Genomic DNA, 14,139 nt, shown 5'->3' with positions numbered 1-14,139 from the left:
CCGTTATGATCGCAAACTCGGAGAGGTGGAGGAATACCCATCCAACTCCCCCTTTAACCAGCAGGCTAACTTGGAGTCGACTCTGAGGAATGCCCGGCCTAGGAGTACCGCACGGCGCACAACCGAGTCCGTCACACATCTCTGGGACTCCTCGGACAACCCAGAGAGCCCGTGATCTGGCCAGAGTGCAGCCGACCTCTACTAGCCGTCCAGGGGTGGTACAGGAGCTGTTTGGCCGCTCTTCAAGGCTTGGAGCAGGCTCGGGGGGGGGGGGGGGGTTTCTAGCCCTAGGAGGAGCAAACACCTGACAGGCCGGACAGGTATTCACCGGACCACGGGTTCCCTGGGTGACTGAGGGGTCCCGGTGTGATTTGGGGGATCGGGGTTGGCTGTTCAGCTGAGTGAGCTACGGGGTTCCTTGGTAGTGACCATGTCATCGGTAGAGACCTGCAAAATTCGCGGATTCATTCGGTGATAGGCTAGAATTCGAACACATATACCTCTTAGATAATTTTGCTATCGGCTTACCGTTCATCTGGACGAATCTCAACCAGTTATAAACCCTCAACCAAAGAAGGATCGAATCACAGACAAACCCGGCTGCAGACGACTTACAAGTCTCGGCAGCCAACGAACTTGCGTTGTTTGCCGGGAGTGTACTGGGGGTTATGTGCAGTCTATCCTGAAGGCCATCGAAACCGCGAAATTTTGCAGGTCTCTCGTCATTGGTGGTGACCATGTTGGGATGGGTAGCCTCTCGTTATAGCCGATGCCGGATCCCGCAGGAGACCCAGGCCGGGAAGGCTTAGTCGCCGAGAGCGCTGGGTCGACGATCCCCGCGTGGCTCGAGTGTCTCTCTCTCTCTCTCTCTCTCTCTCTCTCTCTCTCTCGGACAAAGGCAACTCCGCGAATACTCCGTCGAGGAGTTCACTGACGTAGCATTCTAAACTATTTGGGCTTCCATCACTTCGTGTTTTTCAGCATGTGGTCCTAAGTAAATCCACACTATAACCATATTCCTTTTTTTTCATTCAAGTCCTTTTCCACAAAATTTTCATGTTAGTCCTAGCATTTACTGAAACCATAAATAAAAACACCCCTCGAAACTCGTTACTCGCGTTCTTCTTCTAGACAAGGTCCTGTGTCGCGCACCGCTAGAAGCGCGGGACGACCCGAGTAGGTACTCGTTTGTCGTCAGGCAGATCGGTCGTCGCCCGACCAACCATGGAGCGAGCCGCCGGACGCAGGTCACGTGGATGCACTCCTGTCCGCCTGAACCCATCCAACACGATGAAGCTTCCAGTCCAGATATACCAGTTCCTCGTCACCGATCCCAAGACAAGCTGAGGACGAATCCGACTCGCTTTTTTTTTCCGGACGTGAAGATTGTGTGGTGGAAACAGTCACCCCTGGGTGGTAGACAGCTGGACTCTGCAGGGTGGGTCTGTGATAGGTTGTTACAGCTGGCACCCGGCTGGTACCACCTTAAACCTCCATGTTCTGCGCCTCGTCATCTTGCCAAACTCGCTACGCAGTTTCCAGTTCCCAATTTCCATACTCGCCGCTGCAAGCAAGCGCAATACTTCCTACGTGAAGTCTCTTCTGAACTCTTGTTTCCACACAATGGGGCTTGTGCACACACTTTCAAGTCCAAGTCCAGAGCGACCACTGCGCGGGATGGTGGCTGAGTCGGGGCGTTACCGTCATAGTTCGGGCTTCTTCTCTCGGCGGACATGCCCCTCTCTCCGAGACGAGGGGCTTATATGCCCCTCGAAAAAAACAACGGCTGACTAGGCCCGGAACATTATACACAAGCCTCACCACCCATGTACACCGTATTTCGGGAGATGATTTCCAAATTAATGTTTTTAGAATTTTGTTTGAAAAGTTTCTTGTGTAATATAAAAGGTCAGGGTTCGTACTGTCTTTAAGTCCTTGTGAATTCATTAATTTCCCATTTGACGTTTAAGGGCTCTTTAAGGCTCAATGTTACATGCCGAGTTGGTTTTTTTTTAATTTTCTTGTCATTTCCATTAATAAAGTGCTTGTCTTGTGAATTTAATTTGATAGTTCTCTTTCATTGTTGGTGGGGTACAAACCTTCTCACCAGATATTTACTTAAACATTATTTCCGGAGCTGTAAAAGGTCATGCACGTAATCGTAATTACAAACACTTATGTGACTTGGTGGATGCTCATTGCGACCATGTTTTGTGATTTCTCACACGAGGGGCGCCAGTGTTTTTTTTTTCCCCCCCTTGAATTGGCGGCCGTTGAGAATTATCATAAAATTTATGACAAATAGTTTAGTTTTTTTTTTAAATTTCCGCGCGGCTGTCACCGCGACGGTCGGGCTGCGAGTTGGTCGTCATCGCGTCGCCGGAGAAGACGTCGCACGCCGGGCCGCTATAGGCCGACCTCGGCCGAGAGGCTAGCTTCCTATCCTTGTATCGACGTCTCCTCAGCCAACCAGCACGGCCGGTCCCGGGGCGACGTCGTCCAGTTGACCGCAGTTGGGGAAACTTCCCACCCACTCCGCCGGCCCAGAGTCCCGGCTGTCGAGTCCTGCGACGGACGACAGAGGAATGTGCGCGCACCTGTTTGAAGTTTAGTTGATGATGATGATGATAATTCGTAAGGATTATCTATAAACAGACGTAAACTGTATTCTCAAGTAGTCTGAACAGAATACCTAAGCACGGAACGCTGACAACATAGGGGCTGACTGGTGGCGGAGGAGCAAGAACCGCACAGAGAAAAAGGTTTGTTTGAATCAAACAAATATATTTGTTTATATATGGCGAAACAAATATTTACTTGGTGGAACAAAATATTTTGTTAGCTTAATATATTTGAGTTGACAAATCAATTTGTTGGGTCAACAGAATCTTTCCTACTACAAAATATTTTGTTTTAATTAAAAAAATATATATTTATTTCGCCATATACAAACAAATATTTTGTTGAGGCAAACAAACCTTTCTCTCGGTGCAGCACTCTCGGCATCCTGGCGGGGGCCAGGGGATGTCGACCACGGACATATCCTTCCGCTGGAGAGACGACAGCGGTCCAGAACAGCGGACAGCCCACGACACTTGCTGACCAAGTAATGGGCCTACAGGCTTTAAAACCTTTTTACCACGCTTTTATTAGCTACACCTGTATGTATGAAGGGACTAAGTAATTAAATATTTCCATTCAATTTTTACCCACTTTTAGACGTCCGAATGTGTTGAAATTTTGCATACACATAAAGAAACCTCTGACGATACAATATTTTGATAACTTAAGACCGTAGTGTTAACGGGTGAAATTTGGGGGGAGGGTGTCAGGGGTAAAAAAAAACCACTCATTTCGAGCTATGGATAATAAACAGGCTTTTTGTGTATCCATGAGGTCGGGGCATGGTGGGAAGTTTTCCCGGAGTCTACTGTTATCCTGGGTTGCAAAGGAGGGGGGGGGGGGGAGTTTGTCGTTAAAGCCCCATAATTTCGAAAATTTTAAAACTCAATTCTTTTTAGATTTGGAGTGTTTCCGATCCAAAAGGTCGTGTTATGGTGGAAAATTTTCAAAGGTAAGGGGTTGACCGTATGCTCCTAAATTTTGAAAATTTTAAAAGTATATTATTTTCAATTTAGAGTGTTTCCGAGGTCGGATTATGGTGGAAAATATGCCCAGGGCGTAATGTCCCCAAATTTCGAAAATTTCAAAAATATATTCTTTTTGATATAGTATTTCAGAATCGCGTTATGGTGGAACATGTGCCCGGGGTTCGTTAATGGCAATATGGGTACTAGATCTGAAATTATTTGGCCACTCTTCACTCTTCCGGTGAGAGCATGTACCTATATGATGCGGTCATTCCATCAGTCCGTGTTGATTTCGGCACAGATGGCGTACATGTAATTAAACCAATAACATTCAGTTTCCAGCGAAATACAGCTATGGTACTTCTGAAAGGCGAATGTTGCCATTAATACTGAATTGGGTATCTACCGTGCAGAAAATGCAAGGCTTCACTGTAGATTATGCAGTTGTTTATTTGGGATCGTGCCTCTATGCTGCCGGACAGGCTTATGTAACTCTTAGTCGCGTAAAGTCTAAAGTCACTGGATGGTTTCCAAGTATAAGAACTTGATTGCTCTAAGATAACAAGTAAAGTTCCATTTAATGTTTACGCATTAGCTGAAATGACTAGATTACGTGAACATTAATGACTAATTATAAATGTTCGTTGTAACAATCAAATACTTTAATCGCTCATATTAATTATTTTTAATTTGTTTCAATTACTCATTCAATATTTTTATTTTATTTTGACACAAAAAGTTAAATAAACTTACAGTTTAAAAAACAAAAAAAACCGGTTTTATCGTTCAATGAACTAAAAATAAAAATAAAAATTTTAATATAAGTATTTGTCCAACAGCCAAATAATGGACAAAAACTCCGTATAACTAAAAGCGTGGGGTGCTATATTATTACATTATCATAATTACTATATCTTAAAATTAATTATAGAAAATTTAAGACAAATGATATCAGGCACCTCCTGGGCGTAAATCCCGTGGTCCGGGGGGAGGGGCAGGGTGGCCAGGGACCCGTCACTAAGGGTGGGGGGGGGGGGGGGGAAGCTGCCTGCACTTGCAAAAGAGAGACTGTAAAACGTGTTTGTTATCAAAACTATATCTTAATGGAAAACTTTCAGTATATTTTAAAGTTTTCTTCTTATTGCATACACGTACGCCAAAATATGGGCAGTGTACAGCATACGGGCACCGCATCCAGATAAGACGTCACGGTTAACCCCACGTGCAAATTTATCGCGTTTCACCCCCTCCCTCCACCCCCCCCCCCCACCCACTCCACCACATCGTAAATTTCCGCGGGCTCCACTTGCGAATCCTACAGTAAAAATAATTTTACGTTCATTATTGTTATATATAGTTCATATATTCATTTTCGTAATAAATATATCGTAAAATTGTCGACATATTCTAAAAATTTTGTATTGACCATATCATAAAATTAGTGATAGAAGATCTATTAAAAATCATTTTGTTATTACTGATAGAAATTTTAAAACAAATAATATCAAGCACTACTCTATTTACTTATACAGAGTTGTAGTGTTTTATTTGGTTGTTGGACAAAAAACTTAAATTTAAATTAAATTTTTAGTTTATTCAATATAAAAGCGTTTTTTATGGTTTTTTTTAACGATACGTTTATTTTCCATGATAATGAATACACTTCTAAAAGCGCATTAGAAGTTTTGCTTCTTTGGCATGATTAAATATACAATGTACGAGGGGGTGTCAATAAGTAACGCTCTTATAGATTTTTATATAGGAAAATAATTAGTAGAAAAGTATTTACTATAAAGGTAACTAGAGGGCGCTAACTATGCTCATTGCAAGATATTGTGATTCCACGTACCGCTATCGTTCGTCAGTCAGCAGTAAAATAGAATTAGTGATTATATCGTCAACTGTGGAAGAGCAGTGAGCTATGATAAAATTTATTTGTGCAAAAGGAAAGAAAATTGGAGATATCCATTCAGAGATGAGGTAAGTTTGCGGAAAAGAATGTATTAACCGTACCGATGTGACTCGACTAGTTTGCGGTAAGTCTACTATTAAGACATTTATGGTTTGGTAAATATTTATTCGAAGCCTTTCAGCATGGACAAAATGAGCATTTTTAACACTGCTGTATCTCAGAACCTTGTTACTGAATACATATAAAACCAGCCAAGGCGTATTCATTGAGTTTATAAAATTACTTTTTAATATATAATAAAAAATTTAATGGCTTAAAGTCTTATGTGTGGACGCATCTCCAGGTTTGCCAATGCAGGCGAGCTCAACTGCCTAGCACGTAGAGGTGAATAGGTACCTGTTGTGTGTGCTGGTATCGTCCTTAACGCCTGCTCGTTGATGTGCAAATAAAAAAAAAACAGCAATGAATTGAGTAAGGCAGTTATTTTGGATGAGATAATTAAAAGTTGCTTACTCAATAAAAATTCAAGATGATTTGAACTGGAATTTATAAGACGTTGAAAATAACTTAGCAAAAATTTGTTTTAACCTAAAACGCACGTTGCATGAGTAGGTACGTTCATGAATGGAATAGCACACTGAAACGAGGTAGGGATCTTCAACGTAAGCATTTAAAAATGTGTCATTGAGAACAAAAAAAAATTCGTTTCTGTAATGACGAACAAATGGTGCATACTACCGCAGTCAAATTCACCTTGATTTTATTTTCACGGCATTTTGTCTCGTTCACCTTACTTGCATGCGCCATTTTTTTTTTCTTCCAACTTGAACGAGGTGTTTGTATGCCCTCGGAACCAGTGACGTTTCATGGAAGTTTCCGAGTTCGACTTCCGAGAGTACGTGGGGAAGAGTTGCGCCCGGACCACTTCCCCTTCCGCTAGGAGCAGTCGATCGATCAATACTGCAACTTTGCGGCACGAAACAAAGCTTCGAGACGCAGTCTAGGGAATGAAGTCGTGACACCTGGAGGCGTGTTCGTTTAAAAGAGTTTGTTTATCTTGAACCCACTGACGTGATTGAAACAGATCCTATAGCGGGAGCTGAATTAAAACTATTATTATTTTTCTCGTGAACTCTCAACATTCTTACAAAATTTACACATCACAAAGATTTGAAACCCAAACAACTTTATATTAAAACGGTATTTCTTCTATCTATTACCAATGAGCAAACAAAAAAAATTGATAAATATAGAAATTTGATAACTCTGACACAATCTGCTAAAATGTATGCAAATTAAAATTACCAGAAAAATTATTTAATTTTGCCCTCATGCAGCTGTTTTGTTGAAAACTTAATGGTATTTACAACCAATCAGATCATCAATTAATATATACATGAATTTGTTACCTAAATGTAGACTTTGTAAATCACATACTGTTAACGAGGTTGATCAAGATCAGCTGGATTTGAATTATTTTTCCATAATTCGGTATCACAATGACAACTGAAACGTTTTGATATTCAACCACAAGAAAAGTTGAATTGTCTATAAAAATTAAAATTTGAATTTTAAAGTCAATATTTTAGGCTGTTTCAAGAGACAATTCAATTTTCTTTTAAATAAATTTAAATCCATTTCTGTCTAAAATAAAAAAAAAGTTTGATGTTTTTACTTTTAAATAAATTAAGTTAAATGTATGGAAGGGGAATTTATGAAATTGAAATTATATTGTCAGGGTCATTGACTTTAAAACAAAATATTTAGTTCTGAAACTGTAAACATAAATTTTAAGATCTTTGACATCTAAATGATAAAAAAAACACATTATTAGAGAGAGATTAAAATTTTGACATAAAGTAACCAGAAAAATTGTCGTTAAAAACTAAAACGTTTCAGCTTTATGATATTTTTACCATCACGTTTGTGTAGGTTTCCTGCAGGTATAAATGTGGAGGTAATATTCAGTGAATAACTTCCAGTATTACTAAAATAGTTTTTTTTAAAAATAATCTACTGTTTGAACAAAACGTAAAGAATTATAAATAATACAATCAAATGTTCATATCTGGCCAAAACTGACTACTTTCAAGACAGATTCTCACATATGTACACACGATTTGAAGCATTTGCTGTAGAAACACGTGTATTTAATCCTTTGTATTTATCTCTAACTCAGATGATAGGTGGGATTGAATTAAAGTCTCATCTCTTGAGTAAGATTCTGATATACTATCGCTGAAGACACGTAACGTTAGCTATATCAATTTGTGCAGACTTCACAATGAAGATACCTTAAATAAACGTTATACTTCGATCGCACTATTCTATTCAAAACCAAATGGCGCATTTGTGTTTTAGAGTTACACAACCAAATAATTATTCACCTAACTATATCACCAATAGTGTTTTAAAAAATTTCGAAGCTAAAGAGATATTATTAACAGATTTAGTTCATCACAATTTACATGAAAAAATTCCCGAAGGACTCTTAGATAATATTTCAAAAATAGAAGGCATTTTGGTGTCACGTAATTGTTTCAAAATTCACTGATAGTTACGCGGTACAAAAAAAAATTAAAAAAAAATCTTATTTGCACTTTGATAAGATATGTAGTATCTGTAACCCTTGAGCTATCACATTTTTTTTTCTCCTCCTTTTTTTTTATTTTTCTCCTTTGAAACAATAGTCCGCGAACTTTAATACCACAGGCCGGGCTTGAGTGTTCCAGCTTGCAGCTGTTTCGTGTTCCGTGCGCGGGCAGTGCGAAGTGTCGCTGCGCAGTTCGGGCGGGTCAGGGGCTCGAACCCGGACGAGATAGCGGCGTCACCGCCGCACCCAACACCCGGCGCCTCTGACGCGCGAGGGCCGGTTGTTTGGACCAAGCGTCACGGGGTCCGACTGATCTGTTGGAGCTGTGGTTACGAAACAGAACTGACCATTGTCCTTGTTTGCAGATCTGCAAACGGTCGCCCTGACATCCCAGATGAGTAAGGGGCAGGCAATTTTTTCGCGAAAAGATCCGCACACCTACTACTAGACTGCAACAAGGTATACTCGCGCACCTGTGGTTTCTGCCTTGTGATTGGCGGCCGTCTGGCGAGAGAAGTCGTTTCCCTTATTTGGCCGAGCCATTCAAGACGCGTTTGCTTCCGGCACTGGATCACTGTGATTGGTGTTGTTACAATCGATATGAATCTGGGAGAAAACTCACGCCCAATCACGAAACACAGACGACGCTACAGTGTTTTAACTTTCAGCTAGTCTCAAAATCTTTTCGCGAATTCTGCATGGCCCTACAGACGAGTTCTTCCCCATCAGCCCTTAGTACAGCCATAGTTGCTTATTTACAACAAAACAAATATATTTTGTGTAATTAACTTTTAGTTACATAAACTATTAATTTCCATGGAGGATATCTTATGAGTTCAAGCATTTTGAATGTGAATTTATTTTTGTCCTTTTTTTTTTAGTAACAGTAAATTTTTAATTTGTTATTTTAGTTTGACTATATTTTACTTTCCAATGTGTTGTGTATGTTTGCTTGGATATCCGCGTCTACACTTCACGTTTGATGTGGTTTTTTTCCCTTATTTATTTTTCATGTTAAAGTTGTTTACGCTTGTATTTATTTTACACTTGTGTAGTGCCAGCCTAGTTTGGACTACGTCTGTTGGCCGGTGATTGATAAATGTGTGAATAGATAAAACTTACATATCACTATCTGCACATAGGTAGGTCTTTTTTTTTTTTGTCTTCTGAGACTGCAGGATAAATTATTATTTAGTTTTGGTTATAGTGTGTGGGTTGTAAGTTAAAAAAAAAATTTTGGTATGAAAACACGGCAGATGTTCTTCTCCCTAAGTTCCCTTAAAATTAATAGTAAAAAAAAGCAAGTAACCCCCTCCCTTGGATCACCCCTTCACAGCAGAACCAGTTTTGCGGGTCGCTTTGTGACGTCACCCGCTGCAGCCCTAAAGGTACCGCCGACACTTCCTCCTGTCAGTTCTCTGCACGTGACGTGTCTGGAGGATCAACTGGAGTGACAGCTGAGTTCCGCCGGCGTTCCTTCCGGTCGACTGACGGTTGGTCCAGGTGTTCGTTCAGATACGTGACGGCCGCAGCTGTGTTATTTGCAGAATATCAACAGCGAATAAGTTCCAAGAGACTGCAGCGTACGATGTACTCGTATGGGGAAGTTAAAAGTAACTAACTGAACCACGTAAGCTAATCGCGAAGCGCTTACAAAAACCAAATCAACAGCCTTGTATGTTTTTTTCCCCACGCACTGCTAGAGATTACAGTAAATTTACAGTAAATTTTCAAACGAAGAATTAGACCTACTTCGTAATCTCAGATAACTGGATATCCGTTAAAAAAAAACTACTCCGGGCTACAACTTTCGAGTTCTGTGTTACGCAAAAAACACGCGCTGAAGACAAAAAAAATGTCGATGCTGTCGACTCAACGATATTTTAAACGTTTTGCTAATGTAATAAGATTACTATTGTTAAATCGTGTTCAAAGTACGTGAACTCAAACACTTGTAAACTTACGAACATAACCTTAAATAATCGAAGATGTCTGGATGATCTGTAAGCAGCGTTCTACGAAAAATTTAAAGGAGGAAATTTCTAACACTGCGGAGAGCTGACACAACTGTGCAAAAAAAAAAAGGGGGGGGGAGAGGAGGTTAACTGGGGAAACAGGGTAGAAAACTGAACTGAGACTACAAACTGATCGTTCTGTTTAATGTTTCGACCAGGATTCAGGGGGGGAATAACAGCGAGCGCGCGTTTCCTTTGTTCCGGTGCTCGGCAGCTGGCAGCAGCGCGGCTGGGGTTAAAGGGGATGTGTCATTGGGGTCGGCCTCCTCTATCGAGCGGGGGCTCCCACACCAACCCCGATTCATAAACACGACGACAGTTTCCAAGGCGGACAACTTCCCGTGCGCGTATTTCGAGATCACGTCAGGTCCCATTATAAAATTTAAAAAATTAAATAAATAAAACATGACCTCGCGATGATAATAACAACCTAGTTCTAAACACAAACACAGAGGGAGGGGGGGGGATAGAGGTGTTTGGAGGGGAGAGAGGAGGGGGGAGAACTAGACTAAATGTATGTTTCTCCCCGTCAGCACGTAAGACGTTGAACACACAAGGGGGAGAGACACACAAAGAAGAATAAGCTCACGTTACCTTGTTCCATGAATTTAAAGGTGGTTTTCCCCGAGTCCTCTTAGCGGGCGACGAGCGCGCCCGGCGAACACATAATACCGCGAGAGAGAGAGAGAGATAGAGAGAAAGATAGAGAGGAGGGGTAAACAAACGAACGTACGCGCAAGGAGGGGGGATGTATTTACAAAAAGACGGAAAAACTTAACGGAGGAAGGAGGCTCGGGTCCGCACGGGAGACGCGAGGCTGCTCGGCCGGGCGACGACAGCGCCGTTATCGCGAAGCGGCCGCCATGACAGTCTCCCGTGGCGACGCGCGGGTTGGTTGAATGGTGGAGGGGGGCGGGCGGGGGTGGCAGAGAGACGCCGAGGCGCCTGTACGCGACCCTGCTCGCCCTCGGCTGGAAGACAGGTAGCCTTTTTTTTTTAAATTTTTTTTTGTTTTTTCCACCGCCGCTGGCGTCGTCGAGGATCTAGGAACGCAGCCACGAGAGACGTTCGAGTGTTTCCGCCCTCCCCTCCCCTTCCACCAAAAATTTTTCCCTCCTCCGACACTCTCCTACCTCCTCTTCAGCGACACCGAAAAAACGAAACACGTGGTCGTAACCTACTAGTCCCGCCGTCGGGCGTGGAGGAAAAACCCGTCGCATCATACGCATCACGGGATCGTGGTGAATATATTTACAATTTTTTTTTTTAAATTTTCGGAGGTTGGCTGGCCTGGGACGGGGTTGGCAGCCCTGGTTCCGCGGCGCGCGCACGCGCGGTGGTGACGTCACGGTGGCCATGGCTACAGTTCCGCGGGACCTTCCGCGCTATTGATCCCTGGTAGGGACAGGTACAGCAGGGGAGGGGAAATAGACCTTGTTAGAGGGGAGGGGGGGGGGGTTTGCGGGGGGAGCGCAGGGAAGGAAGAAGAGGGGAAAGCGGAAACAAATTAACACGTTTTTTCGCCGAAATGGAGAAAAAGAAAGTCGTGCTCTCAATGGTGACTGTGTGATGGCCCTGGAGAAGGTGGGGTGCGGAAGGAGATTAAAAAAAAAACTTTTAGCGTGATTCTATTGTGCACAGCAATGCCAAGAACTAAAAGGGAAAAAAAAGGAAGGCGGAGAAGGTTTGAAACCTTTTAAAGTGAAATAAATGCTAACAAAATATTTTTTTTTGTCGTGTAGGACGTGGGAATTTCGTAATTGCGGTAAGAAAACGATGCCCGGGAAATAGTTGTGCCGAAAGGAAAGAAAGCAGAATTCAAAATAATATATAGTTTACGCCTACATAAAGGCGTGGGTAATCACGCCTTGCGATCTATCATTGATGAAGTCTTAACAATGCCGTCAACCAACAAAAGCGGACAATGCCTCGGAGATTATAATTTGTAGGTATTTATTTACCAGTAGCATTTTTCAATTAAGTATTAATACCATCGCTGCAATTCTTTTCCATTATTTCGAACGCTTAAAGGTATTTTTGAGTCTATTAGATAACCAGGTAACGGCTTAAATTTTTTTAATATATCGTTAACGTTTAAAAATGACTCACATAAACATGCCATACTCAGAATTTTAGCCTAGAATTGGTAGCGTTGAACCTACTGTACTACGTAGATAGGAATATATATATATATAATTTTATTTAAGTTAGGCATAACGTATTGTCGACAACTAGGTCAGTACTGTCGGTAACACTTCATGGGCCCGCCTAGACATGGGTGTGATGATGATGGATGCTCGCTGGTGCTTCTAGCGCGGTGTCGCCTCTGGACTGGCGTATGGCAACTATGAAATTCAAGCGGTAGCCATACCACTATACTGTAGAAATTAAGATAAATGTGTAATGAAAGTCTCTCGAGAGCTTTCGAGAATCCCTACTCAGTGTTTCATGTCTAAATTTTTTTTTTTAAAACAGGTGTTTTAGCCATTTTAACTATTCTAAACATACAGTATTTTTGAAGTGACAACGTCTAATAAATCGATGAACGCCGGCTGCACGCACGAAAAAGTGTCCCGTTACAAACATTGTCCCGTTACGCGGTGTCCCGTTACGCTCATTTTACGCTTGCGCCGCATCTATCTCTCTTCCACTCTTTTGGAACAACCATCGATTTGACTTTGAAACACTCCCATTCGTTTCTACTTTTCCTATCATCATCCTATTTTTAACAGAATAACACAGATTGGAAGAAGTTAAATAGCAAACATGTATAAAAGTTATAGTTAAAATAATCTCTTCGTTAAAGTAATAAACATATTTGAATTAATGAGTGCAAATAAAAGTAAATTTATCAATTAAATTGTAGATTTCATTTCACTCCTTTGTATCCATACAAAACCGATTTTACAGACAACCAATTTTTTTTTCTTCTAAATATAAGGAAACAATACCACTCATTCGCCCTCAACACATTCTTAAATTCTTTTAGTAAACAGACGCCACTCTGTTGGCGGGAGCAGTTTTCAAATCGCGTGTGTTGTTTCTTCTGAAGATCTGCGTGCCGTGTGTGTGACAGGATAGGCCGGGAAGGGGCGGGGGGGGAGGGGGCGCTTAAGTGCACATCCAGGGACGTTGTGGGAGTTATCGACAATGGATCAGCAACAATGCTCAGCTTCACACCCTTCGAGGACTACCTGAATGGTTCCAAACCCATATACCAACCACACTGACGGCACTGCAATGAAACAGGAGAAGCGATCCACTTCGAACAAGCCCAATGCATATAGAGACCTGCAAAATTCGCGGATTCATTCGGTGATAGGCTAGAATTGAAACACATATACGTCATACCCTCAACCAAAGAAGGATCGAATCACAGACAAACCAGCTGAGATGACTTACAAGTCGGCACCCAACGAACTTGCGTTATTTGCACGAGTGTAAAGGGGTATGTAAAGTCTATCCTGAAGGCCTTCGAAACCGCGAATTTTGCAGGTCTCTACAATGCATTATAAACGTTACCAACTACAGCCACAGATTAACCCGGGGAAGACCACAGGAAAAAAAAAACTTAATAACATCAACAGAGAAGATGGCCACAGATTAAGTAACATTCTGCACTGTTAAAAATTTTAACTTTGAATTTACGAAAAATTGTTGTTTGAAAATCATCCAGGGATACTCTGTTCGTTTTACTTCGAACGTGAATCCGCAAGAACTATCGTGGTGAATTGACGAAACATTCCAAAAAAATTTTAATCCTCAGAAAAAACACTCCTGATTTAATCTAGCGTTTGTTTACCATTTTCTTTTTACTAAGTAACACAAAACTCTTGAAGATGGTTACTACACGGCATGCCGAAACGTTGGCACATCTTCAATTACAAGGGATGTGACCTCAGCCCAGTGGCCAAGAAGTACACTGTCAGATATTACAGAAAATTTACTGACTTTTCAACGAAGAATTTAACTCAAAAGAAGAGTTCTTCGTAATTTCAAATAAGTAAATCTTCGTAGAAAATACGCCGT

The 14,139-nt window shown here is 41.6% G+C and overlaps 1 protein-coding gene across 1 annotated transcript in view; it reads right to left on the bottom strand.

Annotated features, from left to right (window-relative positions):
* Nucleotides 1-10,982, bottom strand: part of LOC134535030 (GTP-binding protein Di-Ras2) — a 69,949-nt gene extending 58,967 nt beyond the window's left edge. The window contains exon 1 of the mRNA XM_063373861.1: nt 10,705-10,982. Coding sequence (XP_063229931.1) covers nt 10,705-10,714 — 10 coding nt within the window. The 5' untranslated portion in view covers nt 10,715-10,982. The remainder of the gene's footprint in view (nt 1-10,704) is intronic.
* Nucleotides 10,983-14,139: the final 3,157 nt, after the last annotated feature.

Source organism: Bacillus rossius, chromosome 8 (assembly GCF_032445375.1).
Source record: "Bacillus rossius redtenbacheri isolate Brsri chromosome 8, Brsri_v3, whole genome shotgun sequence".
Classification (NCBI taxonomy): Eukaryota; Metazoa; Arthropoda; class Insecta; order Phasmatodea; family Bacillidae; genus Bacillus; species Bacillus rossius.
The sequence above is the reverse complement of the archived record's forward strand: the minus strand, read 5'-3'. Positions and strand labels throughout refer to the sequence as shown.